At 43.3% G+C, this 24095-nt stretch overlaps 1 protein-coding gene and 1 long non-coding RNA gene across 12 annotated transcripts in view; one reads left to right on the top strand and one right to left on the bottom strand.

The window, feature by feature from the left end:
* Nucleotides 1-5659, top strand: part of LOC117669106 (uncharacterized) — a 59333-nt gene extending 53674 nt beyond the window's left edge. The window contains exon 3 of the long non-coding RNA XR_015734201.1: nt 5531-5659. This is a non-coding gene — a long non-coding RNA (uncharacterized LOC117669106). The remainder of the gene's footprint in view (nt 1-5530) is intronic.
* The window catches only part of PLEKHA4 (pleckstrin homology domain containing A4), a 78424-nt gene that overhangs the window by 13389 nt on the left and 40940 nt on the right, over nt 1-24095 (bottom strand). For all 11 annotated transcript variants that reach the window (XM_034423246.3, XM_087893915.1, XM_034423245.3 and 8 more), the window contains exons 4-18: nt 23066-23138; nt 22613-22713; nt 19280-19395; nt 18204-18467; nt 17181-17766; nt 16229-16306; nt 14620-14721; nt 12441-12509; nt 9781-9861; nt 7657-7806; nt 6470-6568; nt 5512-5614; nt 4499-4581; nt 1983-2072; nt 1730-1874 (exon numbers count right to left, since the gene is read on the bottom strand). In XM_034423246.3, coding sequence (XP_034279137.1) covers nt 1730-1874; nt 1983-2072; nt 4499-4581; nt 5512-5614; nt 6470-6568; nt 7657-7806; nt 9781-9861; nt 12441-12509; nt 14620-14721; nt 16229-16306; nt 17181-17766; nt 18204-18467; nt 19280-19395; nt 22613-22713; nt 23066-23138 — 2140 coding nt within the window. The remainder of the gene's footprint in view (nt 1-1729; nt 1875-1982; nt 2073-4498; nt 4582-5511; nt 5615-6469; nt 6569-7656; nt 7807-9780; nt 9862-12440; nt 12510-14619; nt 14722-16228; nt 16307-17180; nt 17767-18203; nt 18468-19279; nt 19396-22612; nt 22714-23065; nt 23139-24095) is intronic.

Raw genomic sequence — 24095 nt, forward strand, 5'->3', positions numbered from 1 at the left:
CTGGGTCCCCATTTTACTGATTTTGGAAGAATGGAAAGCCGAGTGAACTTTGAGCCAGTGGGAATCAAACTCTGGCAGTCAGCAGAATATAAATCATTAGTGCTAGTGCTAATGATTTATTAGCACAGTTAGTGCTGAAGATGGGAAAGAGAAGAAAAGGATGACCTGCAGCAAGATGGATAAACTTAGTTACAGTAGAACAAAGAGCTACTGCAGCTGAAGAGGTGGAAAACCAGGTTAGGGAACGATTATCACGAAGAAAATCTATTTGCAGTATGTGAATGCTGAGGGTTGACAATGATTTTATAGGACATAAATCAATCTACAGCCATTTAGCAGGCTCTAACCGTTGCTACCAAATCCCCAGGCTGGGTGGCAAAGCCGCATCTTCAGTCCTTCCAGAAGGCCAACAAAACCAGGCTAGTCTGGTGTCAGGGGAAATGATGTTCCATAGGGCAGGTTACAAAGCAGAAAAGGCTCTTCTCCTAGTTCCCAACAGGTGATATTCCTTCCTTGATGGGGCCTGCAATATACCCTTTCTACTGGACCTGATGGGATGGGTAGGTGTGATTATGCATTCTCCTCTGGACAAAAGAGGAGATGAATAGCAAGGGAAAAGAGGGGGACGCCTACCGTACCTATAACCCCTCTTTCCTGTACAGTCACCTGTTAATTCCACTCCTATGAAGTCTGCTAACTGCTCTTTCCAAAGAATACTTAAACCTAGGTTTAATAAAAAATAACTTCTAGGACCTTTGTGGGAAGGTCTTCTCCAAGCTATTTCTCAGGCACCCATCTCCTCCCACGTATGATTGTAACTTTGTTGCTGGTATCCTTAAGATTTATATTGACTGTTTCCCTAATACTATCATTAAGTGTTGTACCTTATGATTCTTGACAAATGTATCTTTTCTTTTATGTACACCAAGAGCCTATGCACCAAGCAAATTCCTTGTGTGTCCAATCACACTTGGCCAAGAAAGAATTCTGTTCTGTTCTGTTCTGTTCTGTTCTGTTCTGTTCTGTTCTGTTCTGTTCTATTCTATTCTATTCTATTCTATTCTATTCTATTCTATTCTATTCTATTCTATTAATAGGTGTCACAGGGCTGCACAGTCATAGGCAGCAGGGAGGAACAAAATTAAGGGAGCCCACCATTGCTTCTCTTGCCCTTCCCTGCACACCATATAGAATAAGAGTTGGAAGGGACCTTGGAGGTCTTCTAGTCCAACCCCCTGCTTAGGCAGGAAACCTTACACCACTTCAGGCAAACAGTTATCCAACATCTTCTTAAAAACTTCCAGTGTTGGAGCATTCACAACTTCTGGAGGCAAGTTGTTCCACTGATTAATTGTTCTAACTGTCAGGAAATTTCTCCTTAGTTGCTTCGCTCCTTGATTAGTTTCCACCTCTTGCTTCTTGTCCTGCCTTCAGGTGCTTTGGAGAATAGCTTGACTCCCTCTTCTTTGTGGCAGCCCCTGAGATATTGGAAGACTGCTATTATGTCTCCCCTAGTCCTTCTTTTCATTAAACTAGACATGCATAAAGAAGGACACCACCATTTGATGGCCTCCATAACTGGGGATAGCATTTGGGGCAGCACAATTAATGCCAATAAAGTTTTTTGCTGGGTGAAGGCTAAGTGGACAGCTTTTCAACTTCCCATAGGGAAGTGGCTCCATGCTCAAATTGTGACCTAGATATGTACTTATCTCTCAGTTTCATTCACCTGGTCTAACAGAATCTGCTCCTCTGCCAACCTTCCCTTTCTCACTCTCTGGGGGCTCAATGGAGGGATGGTTTGGGGACCCCTTGAGTCCATCCACATGCTGAGATGCTCCCAACTGCCCTCTGCTGGAAGTAGGTGGACTTTGCTGGAAGGGAATAGAAAGGTGGGTCAAGTTGAGGGCAGTGCCCAGAGCGGGGAGCAGAGTTGGGGATGGGAACTGAGCCCACATGCGATGTGCTAGAAACATCCTTACCTTCCAGTTTGCTGAACCAGGGCCATCCTGCGGTTTGCTCCCCATTCTGGCTGGTTTTCCTGTCTCCGGCCCATAGCTGGGGGTAGATTCCTGGGATAAATGGTAAAAGTTGGAGAAGCTGTTTCAGATTCCAGCAAGTGGCTTCCACAGCCAAGTGAACGTTTAATTAATGCCATATTCTCAGGTTACATTCTGAAATACCACAACACACAGCACACATTTTTCAATGGATAAAATCAGGATTATATCATCATGTTATGGATAAGAAGACAGGTTAGAGGGACGTCTGCTCTTTTTGGGAAGCAGAAAATATACCGAGAGGATGGGAGAAAAACACTGAATCAGTTGAAATATTCACAGAATCCAGTACAGGTAGTCCTCGATTTATAACCGTTCATTTAATGTGCCTGTTCAAAGTTACAACAGCACTGAAAAAAGTGACTTTTTCACACACACAGCATCCCCATGATCACATGATCAACATATAGGCGCTTGGCAACTGACTCACATTTATGACAGTGCAACATCCTGGAGTCACATGATCCCCTTTTGCGATCTCCTGACAAGCAAAGTCAATGGGGGAGCCAGATTCACTTAACAACTGGGTTACTAATTGAACAGCTACAGTGATTCACTTAAGAACCATGGCAGGAAAGGCTGTAAAATGGGGCAAAATTCATTTAACAACAGAAATTTTGGGCTCAATTGCGGTCGTAGCTTGTATAAGTTGTATAGGTAGGCCTCAATTTACAACCATTTGTTTAGCAAGATTCAAAGTAACAACAGCACTGAAAAAAGTGATAAGCAGTCCTCACACATATGACCACTGCAATATCCCCACTGTCACGTGATCAAAATTCAAGTCCTTGGTAATCAACTTGGTATCTACAATGGTTGCAAACATCCACTGCATTATGTAATTTCCATTTGCAAACTTCCCAACCAGCTTCCAACAACAAAGTCAATGGGAGAAGCCAGATTTGCTCAACAATCATGTGATTTAAACCATCATTTGCTTAATAAACCTGGCCAAAAAAAGGTCATTAAAAAGGTCATAAAACTGGGTGCGACTCACTTGAAAAACATCTTGCTTGGCAACAAAAAATTCTGGTCTGAACTGTGGTCATAAATTGAGGACTACCTAGAACTGTTTTACAGAATGATGAGCCAGTTGATTAGAGGAAGCTCAGACTCTGGTAACAAAGGAACTTTTGTATAAAACCTCCACATTTTTTTCAGTGAGTGTTCTTTGTTGTTAAATTGATATCCACTGCCATCTACTGGAGGATTAGAGAAATTTACAATATACTCTTCTTGCTTTGACCAAATTGTTGGATTGGTGATAAAAATTGTTCAGGTTTTGCCACTTTTTAAAAACACATTATGACACAAAAATCAGAGGAAGAATAAAATAACTAAGCAAAATCTAAGTACTTCTTTCCCTTAAATGGAGCTTTTAGTTCTCTCCAACACCAATACTTTTTGCAAAATTATTTGCTTTTCTGAAGCAATGCTAAAAGATTGCATGTCATCTGTGTGAAACCCTTTTGTAACAAATTGGTTTTACAAACTGAAAGCCACAGGAAAGCTACCACAAAGCCCAATGAAGCTTATTACCGGGTAACATGGTTTTGTTAACTGCCCTGATGATTACATGATGGTTAACTGGAATGCACTGTTTTTCCCCACACGATTTTGCTTTCTTATCTTTTTTATTTATTTTACTTGTATTTTAAATCAATTTTTTATTTAGTGACCGTTCAAAGTTACAATGGCACTGAAAAAAATGACTTATGACCAGGAGTGGGTTCCACTTACCTTTACTACTGGTTCGCAATGGGGCCACTCGCACACACTCTTCTGCACATGCGCAGAAGCATTCTGATGATGTCAGGGTCAGTGGGCGGAGCCTCCCATCAGTTTTACTACCGGTTCTATAGAACCGGTGTGAACCGGGGGCAACCCACCACTGCTTATGACCATTTTTCACATTTATGACCATTGTAGCATCCCCATGGTCACATGATTTATATTTGGATGCTTGACAACTGACTCACATAGATGACAGTTCCAGTGTCCCAGGATCATATGATCACCTTTTGTGACCTTCTGACAAGCAAAGTCAATAGGAAAACCAGATTCATTTAACGGCAGTGATTCACTTAACAAATGTGGCACAAAAAGTCATAAAATGGGGCACTTAACAAGTTTCTCACAGCAACATAAATTTTGGGTCCAATCGTGGTCGTAGGTTGAGGATTACCTGTATATTAGTGGTCTTTGAATGTATACCCTTATATCCACACACACACACATGCAGAAACATTCCCTTATCTTCTGGCAAGATATTCCCAAATTAAATACAGAGTCAACATCAAGCACAGAGAATGCTCAGCCTCTAAAGAATGTTTATAAAAATAGAACAGGACAGAAGTCTGAGAGAAAGACAGAGGGGGAGAGCCCATCACTCTTTGGAGCCAAAGTCCAGAAAAGGTGACTTGTTCTTTTTGAAGTACCTCTGTTTCAGTGCACGGTAGCAGAGAGTGATGATTTGCCCCCAAATGAGAATCTAGAGGTGGAGGCGAGCTTGGAGACGCACCTACAATGAAGGAAGCAAAAAGATATTGCAAAGGATTATTTTCTCCCACGGTCCTTCTCTTAGTCAGATCATCATCAGGGATTTCTCTGCTGGGGGATACACAAGAAGGTTGCTGCTTGGTTGCTGCACTCCAATGTTTCAAACTCCCTCCCCAACGATCCAAGATGAGTTGCCTGATCGTCAGAGGCATTTAAAAGAAAAAAAAGCCTCTGACGATCAGGCAACTCAGCTGGGATCATCAGAGCCTTTTGAAAGCATTTTTTATAACCTCTTCGCTGAAGAGGTTGTAGAAAAAATGGTTTTAAAAGTTAAAAAAAAATTGGCCATGCCCACCCAGTCACATTACCTCCTCCCCCCACCAAGCCACGCCCACAGAACCGGTAGTAACAAATTTTAAATTTCACCACTGGCGCGCATGCTCCAGTTTCGGCACTCGGTGCCGAAAAGATTAACCATCACTGGTATAGTTTCCTGCCTGAGATTAGGCTTGGCTTAGAAGACCTCTAAGATCTTTTCCAACTTTGTTATTCCATTAATTGGAGCTGAGACCCCCACACCCTCCCACCAGGGAATAAATAACAGGAGTGTAGCAGACTGGGAAGCTGGAAGCCATTTCAGAAAACTGAAAAAAAAAATCTGCATTAGAGGATCCAGATAGTCACCAAGATTCATATTGAATCAAGGGGATCTTTATCTTCTCAACTACATTGTTGATTTTATTTCTTTGATAATAATCAACAATTACTTACATCTACTACTGGCAAACTGGGGTACCATTCCCAGAAACAAATCCCAGGTATAATAATGGGGCGTACTTGATGAAGAACGAACCCCTTGGTTGCAATGCTGTTTACTCATAACAGAGAACTATCCCACTCTCGCCCCCATCCCCACCCCCTAGTGCAGTGCTGATCCCATGGCATTAAGAACCTGATCTTCGGTTTTCCAGGGTGCGATAATTTGCCGGGCTGCATCTCAATCCTGCCAAGATGTCATGGATTCGCCACAAATCCTGTTGAGCTGCTGCTTGATCCTAAGGGAAGGAAATTGATGGACGAAATGGAGACAACCAACGCACCTCCTACCTTTCTGCCTTTTCCCATCATCACTTCTGGATGAGAGCCGAAATCTCTCAAGTGACAGGAGCAGTGCTACAAATTACTCCCTTAATTTTTAAAGGCCAATCGTTATTTCTAAAATTATGCAGTATTTCTTCCACCAATAGGAATGTTCAGTATGTGTTGATATCAAATGTACAGCTACTGAGACCTTTTTAGTTTTGTTTTGTTTTTTCATTGTTTAAAAGTAACTTTCTAGTTTAGTAATTAGTCAAAGAGAAACAGGAGTTCCTATAGATTAGAAAAGAGGGTGGATGGACCCCGAAGAGGGACATTCAGGTTGAATCCTACTTTCTGTCCCTATTATTAAATAATTAGACTAGGATATATATCTGTTTGTGTGTATTGGTTGTATAAATACGCCCCTATCCCCATCACATTTCATAAAATGAAAGCAATTATTTTATTTTATTCTTTTTACTTAAATACCACATTGTTTATTAGCTCCAGGCATTCATTTTAATTATCATTAAGATTCTAAAGCTGGCATAACAATGAAACTCTTTTATAGTAGCCTATGACAATTAACCTACATGTATATTATTTAAAAATAACAACTAAAAATCCAGCAAATTCTGAATTATTAATTTAATAACAGAAACAAGAAAAAAACATGACATATTGTATCTTCCAATAAAGTGTAAACTCAATCAAAGGCTCATGTCAGTGAATGACTATGATCTACTTAGCAGGAAAGCCTAGTGGGTATCCATTGGAATATGTTTGAAGCCACTATTGAGAAAGCTCTGTCCCTCATATTTACGATTTACCTGGGGATGCCCAGAAGTCCGGATATGCTCCAAGGAGCCCTTTAGCATCTGCACATCATTTTCCAAGGCCGTATAATCCTCCCACACCCGTTCGCTGTCCTGGACAAAAACAATGACTCAGCTACTTAGTTAGACATTCCCCCTACTGAATACATATTCATACAATAACCGAATCTTAAGATATGGTCCAGTTTACCTGTGCTACGTGTGATAAGGGAGAAAGCTGATGAGATACAATACAGTGGTACCTTGGTACTTTGCTGCTTTGAAACTCATCAAATTTGATATTCAAAGCATTTTGAAGTGAACATTTTGTCCTGGTAGCCATTGTTTGTTTGGTACTCAATGCACAAGCTAGAACTGGTTGGTGTTGACTGCCTTGTGACTCACTATATTATTCCTTATGGGGAAAAAAATTGTTTGGTACTCATTGTTTTTGGTACACATCGCGTCTCCCGGAGCCAATTAAACAATGAATACCAAGGTATCATTGTACTTTGTCTTACTGAATCTGTGCTGCAAAATATCAGGACAACCACTAGGTGACTAGCGGTCATCTGGATTATTGCAGCCCAATAATACATGTACACACAGAAACATATCCAGGTAGCTGGCATTGTAAGGGTGAGACTCTCCCAAGTTCAGATGGGAGATTCCACAGAAGGTCGTGGAGAATAAGAGGATTACGATCCTGTGGGATTTTCAGATCGACAGACAGGCAGGTACTGGGCAATCAACCAGACATTGTGGTAGGGCCAGAAGACGGGGATGACGATAGATGTGGTATATACCAAGTGACAGAGACACCAGGAAGGAGGAGGAGCACCAGGGCCTGAAGGAGGAATTAGAGAGGATATGGAAATAAAGGCTGAAGAGCTCCCAGGGATGGTAGGAGCACTCTGAGTTGGGAGAGTGGCTCCAACAGATCCCAGGAGCAACTTCAGAGCTCTCTGTCCAGAACAGTGCAATGCTAGGAACAGCTAAGATCCTGTGCAGAACCCTCAGTGCATTTGGATGTCTCCAGGCTGGGAAAGACAGTATTTCTTTCTTTTTTCCTATTCATACCACCAGTGGATGATCAGACCTGACCTGATATGCAGCTACCAATTGATCTATGTGCAGATCTAGTTAGGGTGTTTCTTCAGAAAATATTTTCACTCAAGTATCAGGGAGCTGCAACCACTCACCAACGCAAGATCGCAGAGACGGGCACGGATATGTACCAGTTCATCTTGTAGTTGTCTTTGTTGGTAGCAGATCTTCTCCATGGTGGCATCTTGGCCTTTAAACTCCTCCAGCCTCAAGTGTGTTACTTCCAAGGCCTTTTCAAGACGTTCCTGAAACAATATCACATCCATTTCAAGAACTGTCCATCCAGCACAGATTTTCCTTCATTGCAGTTTGACAAATCAACAAAACGACGTTTGTTTCAAGGCATTTTGCAGAATCACAGAAATGCACCGTATTACAGACTACATAGCATAGGGAGGAAACCAGTGGTGGGTTCCTCCCGGTTCTGTCCGGTTCTTTAGAATCAGTAGTAAAAGCAGTGGGAAGCTCCGCCCAACCACACATCAAAATTGACAATCTGCGCATGTGCAGAAGCACGCACATGCACTCCGGTTGCAAACCGGTAGTAAAGGTAAGTAGAACTCACCCCTGGAGGAAACCTTGCAGCTGATATTTGGTAGCAAATAATCACATGACAACAGGTCTTCTGATCAATTTGAGGTGGAATATAACAGTGGTGGGTTGCCCCTGGTTCGCACCGGTTCTGTAGAACCGCCCACCGACCCCGATGTCATCAGAACGCTGCACATGCGCAGAAGAGGGTGCATGCAGCTCCGTTGCGAACCAATAGTAAAGGTAAGTAGAACCCACCCCCGGAATATAAGGCGATATAATATATGTGAACATGATCTTGGGAGACAAGAGGAAGAGCCACAGACTAGCTAGACAAAGGTAAAACAAGTGGGAAATTTATTCCACAGAAGGAATGGGGGGAGGGGCATGGCAAGCATCTCAGAAAGGATCCTCCCTAGTTTCTTACACTGTAAAGTTAGGAGGAAGAGATGTGCCTTTAGATTTTCAAGGTTCTGTTGATGTCATTTTTTTTTTTTAATTTGATTTATATGCCGCCCTTCTCCGGAGACTCAGGGCAGCTTACAATGTGCTAAGCAATAGCCTTCATCCTTTTGTATATTTATACAAAGTCAGCTTATTGCCCCCACAACTAGGTCCTCAATTTACCTACCTTAGAAAGGATGGAAGGCTGAGTCAACCTTGAGCCTGGCGAGATTCAAACCTGCAGTAATTGCAGGCAGCTGGTCTTAATAACAGGGTGCTTTAGACCACTGTACTACCAAGGCTTTATTTTACAATAAAGATAGCGGTTTTTGTCTGGACTACCTCCCAAAACTGATGACGAAAACATTTAAAAAGAGGCAAATTAGCTCTCTCTTCTGGTGATGGCATTGCTCCATCAGCTTTCTCACTGAAGACCTTGACAGGTAAAGAAGAAAAGTGCAGACAGACGGAGAGGTTCTGTTCCTGAATTGACACAACTCTGGCTACAGGGAATAAGGTAAGGCCAAACATCTTTAGTAATCCACTAGGTGTTCGGTTCTGGTAACTCTATTTTATAAAAGAAATGTAACACGGACCATTAAGGAATGTCAGCCTTGCAAGGTAGCCCAGACAAGAAGTACATCCAGAAGTACTAGCTGCAACTTTAATGTAAGGATACATTAAAAAATCAGAATAACAGAATAGCAAAGTTGGAAGGGACCTTGAAGGTCTTCTAGTCCAACTCACTAATTAATTAAAACATATTATGAATAAAATGAATAAAACATATTGTGAGTAAAATAAATAAAACATATTGTGCTTGATCAACGGGGCCTGACTTTTGCTACAGCCTGTACGTTTCAGCTCAATGTCTCTCTCTCTATTTCTATCTCTGTCTCTGTCTGTGTGTGTGTTATTGTAAACTGCCCACAGAGATTTGGCTACAGGGCAGTTAAGAAATTGTGATTTATAAATCAATGAATACACTGATCCATGACAAACTTTCTTCTATGTAGCAAGATTCTGTTTTTCCCATGGCAAGGAAGCCATGAATTGCCAGTTTCATTTAGGCTAATCTGGATCTTTCCCCCTTATATCCCAAAGGTGACGTGTACCTTGCAAATCTTTTCCCCACCATAGCAAAAAGAGGGGAAGATTCCAGAATGATTAACCAAACACAATATTCTCAAACATAACAGAGCTAAGCAAATGCTCATTTGTTCAATGGAAGTGGAACTGCATACCTTTTCAATACGGAGCTGCCCTGTCTCTTCTTCCAGACCTCGAAGGATCTTGTCTTGGCCACACAATTTTGTCAAGAGAGCCTGAAAACATAGGGAAAAAATGTACTGATTCCAACTAAAGCTCTCCGATTAGAAGGTGTGGTGGCGCGCAGGCACCTGGTTTTAAAGGGCTTAGTTTACAAGTCAAATTTCTTTGAAAGAACATTTGGGCTTTTCATGATGAGGACTGCAACTTCCAACATTTTTGGACATCCTAGGTGGGAGTACTGGAAGTTATAGCCCCAACTCATCCGGAGAAGGCTAATGAGAGACTTTTAGTACTCGTGGAAGAAATCTTTGCTTTATGATGATAAAAGTTTCATGGTTTCAAAATTCAATTTATCAACCTTTGAATTTAATTCACTGAAAGGTTCCAAATTAATCAGATGCTTCTGCCAGCTGCTTGACCAGTTACTACAAACAGATCTTTATATTGTGTAAAGCTTTCGCTGCTGATAAAAGTATGGCATGGACATAAGTACCCTCAGTCCCAATGAGCTACCCTTTATCCATACAATGCAAGAGAACCTATTGTCTGGCTCTAGGGAGTAGAAAACTGATTGGAGAAGTGCAGTAGCACTTAGATTTATATACCGCTTCACAGTGCTTTACAGCCCTCTCTAAGCAGTTTACAGAGTCAGCATATTTCCCCCAACAATCTGGGTCCTCATTTACTGACCTCGGAAGGATGGAAGGCTGAGTCAACCTTGAGCCTGGTGAGATTTGAACTGCCAAACTGCAGGCAGCTGGCAGTCAGCAGAAGTAGCCTGCAGTACTGCATTCTAACCACTGCGCCACCGCGGCTCATTATCCAAACCTGAACAAGTTATCCAAAATTGGGTAAAAGGGGAGGGGAGTTGGGGGGGGGTAACAATACAGAAACCTATTACTCCAGAGTGGGATGGAGCCCGTCAAATAGCTCATTTGACTGTGCGTTGTCGCGGTGGGGGGAAGGTGTACTGTTCTTTATTCTTTTATATTGGGTTTTTCATTTTTTGTAACAGCCCAGAGTCAGTAAGAGTGAGTGGGTGGCTATATACATAAATCTAATATATACATGCATCAGTGGTGGGTTCCTCCCGGTTCAGCCCGGTTTGGCCGAGCCGGTAGCGGTGATGATATGACATCATCAAACCAGTTCTCTTTTTCCAGGAGCTGGGCCCTCCCGCCTGCCCCCGCATTATTCATATCTTTTATTTCTTCTTTTTTAGCCCACCTGATAGGGCGACAGAGTGGATTCCTGCATCTCAGCTGGGCAAATTCCCAATGCGCTTGTGTGGAGCGAAGCGTATGCACGAAGAGAACTGGTAGTAAAGCCAGTTAGAACCCACCACTGACATGCATACATACATACTCGATCACAGCAGAGACATTTAAATAAGGATTTTCTGATAAAGTGAAAGGGCTTTCTGATAAGCGTGTTTGGGTAATGAAGGAAAAAGTTTGGGAAGCACTGGATTAGAGGGCTACCAGAGATAGTATAAGAGCCAAACTATAGTTCTGAACCCAGAGCCCCAAGATCAAAAGACAGAAACATGTGGCCAAATGACGCAGTTTGATCCAGTGATTAAAGTGCTAGAATAATTTTTTAAAAATGCCTCTTCTACTAAGTGGGAATGATAGTGTGCCTTCAAATCAGTTTTGACTCTTGGGGACTGCCCAGACTAGTCCCTGCAAGTTTTTTAGCAAGGTATTTTGGAAGTGGATTGCCATTGCCTCTTTTCTAGGATTGAGAGAGAATGACTGGCCCAAAATCAGCCAGGTGACTTTGTGCCCAAGGCATTAAAAGAATTCAGGGTCTCCCATTTTCCAGCCTGACGCTTTAACCACAACCTCTTTCAAAGAAGCAGTAGGCCCAAGGTAAAATTATTTAACTTAGACTAACTAAAATAATCTTCTAGACTTGGATGGAATCTTTCCTGTGGGGGCAGCAGATTTATGCAATTGCGGTCCTGGAGAAATCTGCCTAATCACCTTTCTTCTTGTTCTTAGGCCAACAGTGGAACATAGTTCTTCATCTACATTTTACAATTGACCTTTAACATTTTCTTTCTTTCTTTTCTTTCTCAAATGGTGCATTTTTATTGCCACTGCATTTCGAATAGTTTGGTTTTATCCAGTTTACTTTTCCAACACTATTTGTGCCATTCTCAGATCTCAGCTTGATGATAAAGACTCTAGGAAGAGGTGGAAGAATGACCTCTTTCAGGGATAGGTAAATAAATACAGGCAGTCCTCAAGTTACGACCACAATTGAGCCCAAAATTTCTGTTGAAGTTAAGTTCAATGAGTTTTGCTCTTACCACCTTTCTTGCAACAGTTGTTAAATGAATCTAGTTTCCCCATTGACTTTGCTTGTCAGAAGGTCACAAAAGGTGATCGCTGACAACTGTCATAATTATGAGTCAGTTGCCAAACATTTGAATTTTCATCATGTGACCATGGGGGTGTTGCAACAGTCGTTAAGTGTGAAAAACGGTCGTAGGTCACTTTTTTCAGTGCCGTTGTAACTTTTGAGTGATCGCTAAAGGAACTGTTGTAAGTCGAGGACTACCTGTAAGGGAAATTGGCAAAGCAAAACCATACACATCATCCATTGGTAAGAAAAGAGAAATGCATACATCAGTGTCACTTTCAAACTGCTGCCTGCCAGGAGAATGGCTGCTTCTTTCCCGCAGTGCGTTTCGACCCTGGAAAGACAGCAAAAAGCATCCATGTTTTCACCCCATAAATAGAACGGGGAAGAGATGGCAGATGGTGGCTTGAACACCATGCATATGCTGAAGAGCAGGGGTGTCAAACTACCAGTTCTCACATGGTCATGTGTGGCCCTCCCAAGCTCCGTTTTGACTGGCAGACGATTGCAGGAAGCTGTCTAAGCCGAAAATGGAGCTCGGGAGCCCATTTTCTCTGGCAGAGCCCTTGGGCTGCCACAGGTGCCCCCAACACAAGTGATATCGAGCTGGCCACACCCACCCTGGCCACACGAGGTCAAACACAACCCAGATGCGGCCCTCAACGAAATCGAGTTTGACACCCCTGTTCAAGATCTTTCCCCAAACCTGGATCTAACAAAGTTTCTATTAGTATTTATGCAACCCTTGCATAAAGAAACCTAGCTGGTCAGGGAGAAAGCGAGGCAAAACATTAGTTTAAGGGACTAGATTTTCACACGTGGGGAGATGTTGATTATCATGGAGGATTCTGACATATTATGACATATTACCGTATCTCAAAAAAAAAAAGGAGCCCAAAAGAAATTGTTTAAAATCCAAATGGTGGCTCTTGATAAAATTAATCGAGTAAAAGTGATTCCGTCAAACAGGGTTTAGCCAAAATCTTGCTAAGCTACTGTGTATATTACCTCAACAGCAATACAATATTCCAATGGGGCATTCAAGATTGGAAATGGCAATCACATAATTCCATAAAGCTGCAGCCATCATAAATATATGCAAGTTGCCTGAATTTTGACCGCATGGCCATGTGAGGACTGGTAGTAAGTCACTTTTTTCAGTCCTGTTGTTAACTTTGAATGGTTGCTAAACAAAAGATTGTAAGTGAAGCACTATCTGTACTTATCTATGTATTACTAAAATTCTTGTGTCTGTTTTTGTAACCTTCAACTGGGCAAAACGTTGCATCATCGGGAAACGGTTTTTGAATCAACCTATCTCAGATAGGCTAACTTAAAGAACGTGACCAAAATCCAGGAACCCTGACTCCCATGAAATTTGGCAAAATTGTGACAAGTTTCAGTGCCACCAGCTACTGCACTGCCGCAATGCGCCACAGTCACATGACTGTCATTCTTATTAACACTTCCCAGAAACAGCCCTTTGTCCCACCTCCCTCTGGCCTCTGCTGCATCCAACTGGCTGGCAGCAAGGCCCATTGGCTGAGCAGCAATTGACTGCTTTGAAACCAAGGCCAAAATCTGAAATTTCTTAACAGCAGCGGGCAGCGAGGAATGGATGAGGATGTGCCTTAGATGTCTTCTGGCAAAGTAGGGCTGGCTGGGGGTTGCTGGAGACTGACAGGTGATTCTCCCTGTAGGGAGAGACCCAGGGGTGAAATCCAGCAGGTTCTGACAGGTTCTGGAGAACCGGTAGCGGAAATTTTGAGCAGTTCAGAGAATCGGCAAATACCACCTCTGGCTGACCCCCAAGTGGGGTAGGAATGGGGATTTTGTAGTATCCTTCCCCTGCCACACCCACCAAGCCACACCACGCCCACCAAGCCACAGCCACAGAACCGATAGTAAAAAAAACTGGATTTCACCACTGGAGGGACCCCACAGATCCTTTGGTTCCCCCTATCCCCAGCACAGTGGCAAGCAGTTCCATGGGGGGGGGAGGAGGAGGAGGAGGAGGAGGAGGAGGAGGAGGAGGAGGAGGAGGAGGAGGAGGAGGAGAAGGAAGCGTCAGCAGGACTCTACTAAAGGTCATGAGGAAACAGAAGCAGTGCCAGCCTATATTATATGTGGAAAGTAGGATAACACAGCGGGTAGTAAGTTGCCTATCACCATATACCATTATATTTGGATACTTATAGTTCTCCCAAACCATTTTGTATCTAGTGGTTCACATCCCTGCCCAAATATCTACTGTGCAACCAGGAATAAATGTTCCAGGTACTGATTGGTTCATGTTACTCTGAACAATGGTAGAAAAGAGTCTATAAATATAACAATTAGACATTCCATGCAGTTATCTAGTTGATTATTTGACTTAATATTGCCTGGGATGGTGGGGTTGTTGGCTGAGTAACAGAGAAGCAACCGAGTACAAATCTACATACCGTGATCCCTATAGATGTCCTTTTCCCTGGGGTGGGCCGGGTGGACAGGGGAGGAAGGGGTGGTAGGTGCAGGTAGCTTGATGAGGCAGAGTGGGGGGTTATCTGTAGGAAAAGGGAAGGCAATATTAAGGAATATAGCCAAGAAAGGGTAGGACCAAGTCTGTGTTTTATAACATAATTCCATGGGAATGCAGAAAAAAACTGAGTGTGTATTAGACACAAAGCACTTTTCCGAAAACTCTTGAGCTTTTATTCTAGACAGGAAGCAGATTTCTAGCTCTAATGATCACAAAAGAATTCTTGAACACAAACGTGGAAATTTCAAAAACGGTTGAGGACAAGGATCAGCTTTCTGCAAGATAATCAACGTCGCTAGAGGTAGCCTTCAGCCTGGCAATTATGGTTGTAAATTGTGTCGTAAAGCAGGTCATGACCAGACACAATTTTACTTGGCAGTGGTCATTAAGCAAACACAGTGATCATAAAGAAACAGAGCAGCTGTTAAGCAAACTCATTGATCACTATAAGTAAAGGCCAATTTCTAGAAAAAAAACATTTTAAAATGCAGCCACATGATCACATGCAAATAGCCATAAATGTGGGTTGGTTGCCAAGTGCCTGACATGTGGTACTGTGACCTGGGGGGAGGTGGCTATTGGAACCTTGGAATCAGGTACCCCCCAGGAAGTTCCACTGTAACATCCAATGGTTGCTAAGCAATTGGTTATAAATTGAGGATTATGCTTTATTGGCACAATTTATATCAATTATGTAATTGGGCTGCAGAACTCAGCTTTTGCTGATTCAGAATTACAGATAGTCCTCAACTTGTGACCACTACTGAGTCTAAAATTTATATTGCTAAGTGAGAAATTTGTTAAGTGAGTTTTGCCCCATTTTACAACTTTCCTCTCTACATTTCTTAAGCAAATCACTGGAGTTCTTAAATTAGTATAATGGTTGTTAAGTGAATTTGGCTTCCCCATTGACTTTGCTTGTCAGAAGGTCACAAAAAGGGATCACATGATTCTGGAACATTGCAACCGTCATAAATGTGAGTCAGTTGTCAAGCATCTGAATGTAAATCCCGTAACAATGGGGATGCTGCAATGGTCATAAGTCACTTTTTTTCAGTGCCGTTTTAACTCTGAAACGGTCACTAAATGAACTGTTGTACGTTGAGGACTACCTGTATTTAGCCACAGATTTCAATATTTTCACAAAAAAATACAGGTAGCCACACACAATCCTAGTCATGATGAATGTGGAGGACATATTCTGTCTGTAAATCAGTGGTGGGTTGCCCCCAGTTCGCATCAGTTCGATAGAACTGGTAGTAAAACCGGTGGGAAGCTCCGCCCACTGACCCCGATGTCATCAGAACGTTTCTGCACATGCGCAGAAGAGCGTGCATACGAGCGAAGCAAGCAAGCGCATGGCCCCATTGCGAACCGGTAGTAAAGGTAAGTAGAACCCACACTTGCTGTAAATGTGATACTCCAGACCAGAATATCTAGATTTTGTAGGCTAGATAAGAGATGTGAGGGAGCATAGCCTACTGAGCAGGAAAAGGAAAAATATTACCCATTTCTGCCTCTCCGATACTCACCAGTCGGCCATGAAGCCGGGACATGACCAAAGCACGGGATGGGCCAACTGATGGAGAGAAGTAACCTCGGTCTGTAAACTTACAAAAACAGAGAGAAATTCATGAGAGATTCAAATTCAGATTACAGACCAAATTTAATTTATTTGCTTACTTGATTTGTACTGGCCTCCTCTTATCTTAAAATAGCATCAAAACACAAAAATGAATCAATAAAATAAACATACAAACAAACTGAACCAGCAGTAGAAACACAAAAAATAACCAGAATATATCTCATGCAATGCAACTATTGGAAAAATTCTCCATAATCACCAGACTGCCCCCTATGGGTGATGGCAAAATCACTACCAAGCCTAGGAAATCAGGAGCCAAGGCTGTTCAAATGAATACAGGTTTATTGCATGCTCTCTACAACGGAGATCCCCAACCCGCCGGGCCAAGGGCCACCTCCAGGTCTTGAGCCATTTGGCACTGGGCCACAGAAGTGACATGTGAGTGGTTGCATCCCCACTTGCGCAAACAGCGGGCGAGCGTGTACTGGTGTGCTCCATTTGTGTGAGCAGCAGGTGTGCATGCCTGCTGCTCGCACAAATGAAGCTGCCCGTGCACGTGCCTGCCTACAACTTGCGCAATATCATCCCCTCTTCCCTTCCCCCCGAGTCCACAAAGCCGAAAAGGTTGGGGAACTGTACAAAAATCTGAACTACTAATGCTCAAAGCGAAATTGGCGGTAGATAAGAGTCAATGGAGTTCAAAGTGGACTGGATTTCTTGTGGGCACAAAGGGATGTTAAGACTGATGACATGCTTGACCCCTCCCTTGAGGGCTCAGCCTGGTCATCTCCTACAATTGCATCTCCAGAAGTCCAGGAGGATCATGATTAGTTTAAACTCAGGAAGAACGATATTCCAATGAGCTTGTTGTGCTTACTGAAGCCAACATTTCCACTTACTCTGTTTTGTTGCGGTCTCCCTACTGAGGGGACTAAGCCATCTTCACCCACCGGCCGGACTCTATGGAGGTGAGGACTTTGAATGTATCGCCTGGTATAGGAATCTTCAGAAGTAGGGAACACATCATACCGGTCTGCAGGGGTCAGAGAGTGGCCTTTGTGGGCCGATGATGCAACAGCATAAGGGTTATTGGGAAGGCCTTTGTTGGGGGCAATGTCCACCCTCCCCATGGGAATGTTGGCATGCAGAGTCCTTGGAGAGCTCATGATTGAGAGATCATCACAGGAGGCAGCCTGTGCAACTACAGATCGCGGAGGGCTCCGATGGGCATCATGAGGGCTCCGATGGGCATCATGCATGTTCGGCAGGTGAGCCTGTGGCAACTTTGGGGACCCAGCTGGGGCTACTGGGAGGGAATAAGCGCGGGAGGAACGCAGTGAAAACACAGGGGAAGGCTGAGATATCTGAGATGGAGAAGAAGGAGGTGGACTCTCAGACGAAGACGGTAGTGGGGTCCGTGGCCGGGCAGAGAACTTAGTGCAACTAATAGGAGAGGGACATCCATGGGTCTGGGACGACAGGGAGCTGCCAAGAGAAGATGAAGGGGAAGATAAAGTCAATCATGGTGATCCTTAAGCCCTCTTCCAACAACCAAAGTCTGTACAGCCATCTGCTACTACATCCTTCCCATTCTTTAAAGTAGAGGTGTCCAATCTTGGCAACTTTAATAAGACTTGTGGACTTCAACTCCCAGAATTCCCCATCCAGCCATGCTGGCTGAGAAATTCTGGGAATTGAAGTCCTCAGATCTTAAAGTTACCAAAGTTGGACATCCGTCCTCTACAGTAGGGGTGTCAAACTGGTGGCCCACGAGCCGGATGCGTCACGTGCAGGCCACGCCACAAGCTCCGCAAATGGGGAAAACATTGCAAAACGTCACATGATAGCAATGTGACGCAGCGAGTTTGACACCCATGCTGTACAGCATCCACAGCGGTGAAATTGGTTTTGCTTCTCCTTACCTCAATTCTGGCTGTTCTTTCTTTTCACGGCAGTAGCTCCCATTGAGCGAACTGGATAAAGAAGCCCTCTTAAGGCAAGGAGATCCTGTCTGGATGTCAGGCAGGTGGAGGCTCTCGGACGAGGAGGCCCGGGCCTCCTGGATCTCTGAGAGATGGGCAACTTCTAGTGACTCAGTGCTTTTGGCACAATCACCCTGGGGAAGCCGGATGTCCTCAAAGCTGGTGTGGGCAGACACTGACTGGCTGTGGAGACCCCCTTGGTTGCTGAGATGGAGCAGAAGGGGAATTTTTAAATTTTAATTATTTATTTTGTAACCCACCTTTATTGTTTTTACAAATAACTCAAAATGCCGAACATATTCCATGCACCTTCCTTCTCCTATTTTCTTCACAATAAAAACCCTGTGAGATGTGTTAGGCTGAGAGTGAGTGGCTGGCCCAAAGTCACCCAGCCAACTTTCATGCCTAAGGCAGGACTAGAACTCACAGTCTCCCGGTATTTGACCCAAAGTCACATGCAGTTGGTTTTCATGCCTAAGGCAGAACTAGAACTCACAGACTAACTTGTTTTCATGCCTAAGGCGGGACTAGAACTCGCAGTCTCCTGGTGATTGCCCCAAAGTCACCCAGCTAGCTGTCATGCCTAAGGTAGAACTAGAATTCACAGACTCCCAGTTTCTAATCTTTTACCTTAACCACTAGACCAATAAATCCAAGTGACTGTTCCAGGTTTCCATAACACTGGCCGTTATTACCAGTGCAAAATCTGGTTCCTTCCTCTTCCATGAAATGCTGCTCTGTCCAACTGACTCCACCAAGATCTTTCCCAGTTCTTCCACAAGGATACTTACACATGCAGGTTTTCTTTTCAGAAAATTCAGTTCTTCTGATCTTCCACTATCCTTTTTCTCCTGACCAATTCTTACTTAAATAGTATTCACCCTCTTTCCAAGAGATTGTTCTTTCTGGAACTTTCTACAATACATTATTCCCCAACTCCTTAGACATCTGACTACACAAAATTGGCCATGCATCAACAACAGGGTTGTGTGCCTGTCCCCATACCCAGCCCTTACAGGTTTCCACAGTTGCACTCAGCAGCAGCTGACTGGTTCATGGCCCTGATCCAGCTATTCATATCCAACTGGGTGTCTGCACTGAAATAGTAAGTCCGCATGCCAGGGTGTTCAGCCTATGGGAAAAAAGCAAAGGGAAAGAAATTCCTTGTAATGGCTGGAGCCTCCTGAAGAGGGCAGAAGATACACTTAGAACACCAGCAGAAAAAGGAAGAGTGGGAATTGTTGGTTTCCTATACTACTCCTGACAAATAATGTTACTCTGCTTTATAGTGGTTGGGCTTTTGCTCAGTTCTTTTTGTGGAGTGCTCCAAGATAACTCTGCAGCAGTATTTCTCAACCTCGGAAGCTTGAAGGTATCTGGACTTCGACTCCCAAAATTCCTTAGCATGGCTAGCTGGGGAATTCTGGGATTTGAAGTCCACGCATCTTTAAGCTGCCAAGGCTGAAAAAACATTGTTCTGTAGGATGGTTGCAAGACTGCCTTAGCAAGGAGACACCACATGGCTATTTCACAATCCATCCTTCTGAAGTCACCCGTTAGAAAAAACTAGAGAAATATAGTGGCAAAGCATTCTGGGTAGCCTGAGATCCAGTGAAGGACAATGAATGGGCTTGGACTGCCCCTGTCTGCCATCCAATGTGGTGGTTTTGCTGCCCTAAAGCAGCGGTCACCAACTGGTGGTCCGTGGACCACTGGTGGTCCGCGAGAAAATTTTGGTGGTCCACAGAAAAATTATTTTCATTTTATATCTTGCACTAAATCAGGGGTCTTTAAACTATGGCCCCTGGGCTGGATATGTGCAATGAATATTTGTGTTGCTGCAGAGAGCCTCACGCTTCAGGGTCTTTTTGTGCGGGTTGGAGGGGGACAGAAATTCCAACTCGGGGTCTGCTTCGGCCTCCTGGTGTGGGGCTTTGAAGGAAGTGCCGCTGGTGGCAAAGAGCCAGAGAGCCAGAGAGCCTTGTTCCAGTGGGATTGCATCATGGCCTGGAACTGGCTGACCATCTCAGCCCGCTGAGCTTGCAGGTGCCGGTACCTGGCCTTGCACTCCCAGAGGTCTTCCCTCTGCTTGGAAAGCCTATGCTCGTAGTCCTCAATGAGGTGCTTCTGCTGAGCCTCCTTCTCAGCCAGATCCAATATGAACTGAGCTGTTTTGCCAACTCTTTCTCATGGTGGCTGCTTAGCTCCAACAACTGCTTCCTGTTGGGGCCCTCCTGGGCGGGCAGGCGAGGAGTGGCTGGGAGGCGAGGGGTGGGTAGGGGCTGGCAAGGCGCCCCTCAACACGAGTGACATCAAGTTGGCCATGCCCACTCAGTCACATGCCCATCTAGCCACGCCCACCCAGACGGTCATTAGGTAGATCATATTAGTGGTCCGCGGGATTTAAAATTATGAATTTAGTGATCCCTGAGGTCTGAAAGGTTGGTGATCCCTGCCCTAAAGGAAGGATAGGAGCTTTTGTAAGCATTTCTAAAACCTTGCCAAGAATGCTGCAGGGATTTGTCCTGGCAGTCACTAGGAGTCAACGCTAACTCAGAGACACCCTTCCCCCCCCAAAATAGGTCCCGAATTAGATTTTGTACCATTTCTATATCTTCCAATCTATGCATCTCATGGTATTAAGCAGGGAATTGGACTAGGAGATCTCCAAGGTCCCTGCCAACCCTATTATTCTGTGTTTTGTTTGAAAGTCTCTGTAAATCAACTGCTACCAGGCAGAGCAAGAAATCCTAGTTTTAAACTAACTGAAGTGAAGCTTCTTTCTAGAAGCTGGAAACACACGTGCCCTTGAATTCCTTGATGAGAAAAAAGCAGGCTCAAAGATTCTAAATCAATATATCATAGAGGTTGTCCTCAACTTACAACTACAACTGAGCCTGGAATTTTGCTTATAAGTCATTCTGGTCATTAAATAGGTCACCAAATGACTTGGCTTGATTTTATGACCATTTTTATGATGATTCGTAAAGCGAGTCATCACAGTTGTTAAGCAAAAGGCATGGTCCTTAGGCGAAACCCATGGTTGTTAACCAAATCCAGCATATGCAATAGGTGGCTTTTGCCATTTTCTGCTGGAAAACGTGAGCCAGCTGCCAACTACCCAAAATGCAATCAGTTGACTGGGGGGAGGAAGGGGTGGCAGCATTTGTAACTTCAAGGATAGGTCCTAAGTAGTTTTTACAAAGTCTGTCATAATTTTGCATTGTCATTAAGCAACCAGTCATAAGTGGAAGACTACCTGTATTAGATAAATGAGCCAACAATACAGGCAAATAGAATAGAATAGAATAGAATAGAATAGAATAGAATAGAATAGAATAGAATAGAATAGAATAAGGTAGGGTAGGGTAGGGTAGGGTAGGGTAGGGTAGGGTAGGGTAAGAATGGAATGGAATGGAATGGAATGGAATGGAATAGAATAGAATAGAATAGAATAGAATAGAATAGAATAGAATAGAATAGAATAGAATAGAATAGAATAGAATAGAATAGAATAGAATAGGGTAAGGTAAGGTAAGGTAGGGTAGGGTAGGGTAGGGTAAGGTAGGGTAGGGTAAGAATGGAACGGAACGGAACGGAACGGAACGGAACAGAACAGAACAGAACAGAACAGAACAGAACAGAATAGGAATAGGAATAGAATCTATTGTCACTTTAAATATACTCTAATCAGCATACATTAAAATGAAATTTCATTGCATTCAGCTCTCAAAAGATAACCATTATGCATATCCCCTCATACACATATATATGGTGCAGAGAAACATCAGTCTAGTTTGGATGTATACATATACATGGTAGGAAAAAAAAGAATCCTGCGAGTTTACAAGATGGATGGCACAAGGAACAAAGCTGTTACAGAATCCAGTAGTCCTGCTACTGATATTTTGAAACCTCCTCCCAGAGGGGAGTAACAGAAACAGACCATGAAGTGGATGCGTAGATTCTCTAACAATGCTTTGAGCTCTAAGCACATAGCGCTTTATAAGCAGTATCTTGAATAACAGGAAGCGAACTTCCTATAATCTTCTCTGCTGTCCTTACCACTCTCTGTATGGACTTTCTAACTGAGGCACTGCTACTACCAAACCAAACAGGGATGCAGTTTGTTAAAACGCTCTCCATCGCGCCTCTGTAAAAAGTGGCCAGGACAGAAGGAGAAAGATATGCTCTGCTCAGTATTCACCACACATAGATATTGCCTTGTTAAAGCTGAGGCAATGGTCAGATTCTAGGGTGGTTTCAAGGAAACGGTGACCATGGACATTTAAGAAAAGTTCCATCATCACAGTAGAGACAAAAGCATAAATGAAGTCCTTCCTCCTGACCTTGAATACAAAGCGACGGTTCTTCTTCTCCTTGGAGAAAGCTGTCCGAATCTCATAGCTGGGGAGGAGGATACTGCCCAAAACCATCTCTTCACGGCTATCTGGAATACACCCCGCAAAACCCCACAGAAAGAAACTTCAGCGTGTGCTTCTCAGGGCTCCTGCTCAGAAAGTTACAACTCCCCAATTTCCACCAACATGACTGTTTCAAGGAACTGGGTTATGCTTACAGCAATGTTCCTCAACTTCAAACCGTCATTAAACGAACAGTCATAAACTAAGGACTATCTTCATTTCTTTTTTAAACTTCTGTTCCCAGAACTTGGGAATGTTGCTTTGATCTCTGCCTGCTGATGCATCGCCATACCTGATCTACAAAACAGTCCTACCTCCAAAATGCTTTTCTTCCATCTCAAGGAAACTGAAACAGAAACTCAAGAAAATCCAAATTACCTCGGTAGTAGAAGAGGCAGTAATTGGAAAGGACAAACCAGCGCCGTTTCCATAGTTTGAGCCCAGAGCTATCCTAAAAGAACCAAAAGGAAAAGATGGTGCGTTAGTTAGTTGAAAGCTGTGTCAAAGTTTTACCTCAGTAGAACAGGATTGCATGGTTTTAACTGTTTGTAGAGCCCAGATCCATTACAGTTGTACAATGATATCCCATGAGTCAGGGTCATTTAGTACTCATTTAGTACTCAGAATTTTCCTCCCTTTTTTTTTTTCTGGGGTTTTAAAAGGGAATTGTGAATAGTTATTTGGTTTTTAAAAGATGTTAAACCCAGCTACAGTTTTAGCATGTTTCCGAACTCAAAAAAACAAGAAAACAACATACTTCAGCAAAGTACAGGTACTCCTCGGCTTAACAACCATTCGTATACAGGTAGTTGTCAAGTTACACCCACAATTGAGCCCAAAATTTATGTTCCTGAGTGAAAAATTTGTTAAGCGAGTTTTGCCCGATTTCTTGACACATTTGTTAAGTAAATCACTGCAATTGTTAAATTAGTAAAATGGTGAATCTGGTTTCCCCATTGAGTTTGCTTGTCAGAAGGTTCGCAAAAGGAGAGATCACATGATCCTGGGACACTGAACCCGTCATAAATGTGAGACAGTTGCCAAGTATCTGAATTTTGATCATGTGACCATGGGAATGCTGCAATGATCATAAGCGTGAAAAATGGTCATGTCACTTTTTTCAGTGCTATTGTAACTTTGAAATGATCACTAAGCAAACTGTTGTTAGTTGAAGACTACCTGTAATAAACATTTGAAGTTACAAGAGTTGTTATGAGCATGATCCAAATGCTTGGGAACTGGCTTGTGATTATGATGGTTGCAGTGTCCCGTGTGATGGTCATTTGTGATCTTCACTGCCAGCTTCTGACAAGCAAAGTCAATGAGGGAAGATGACCACAACTGGAATTGCTATCATAAATCACATGATGTCATCTTTTACAACTGTATCACTTAGCGATGGAATTCC

The sequence above is a fragment of the Pantherophis guttatus genome, chromosome 4 (assembly GCF_059756535.1).
Source record: "Pantherophis guttatus breed Tessera chromosome 4, ASM5975653v1, whole genome shotgun sequence".
Lineage (NCBI taxonomy): Eukaryota > Metazoa > Chordata > Lepidosauria > Squamata > Colubridae > Pantherophis > Pantherophis guttatus.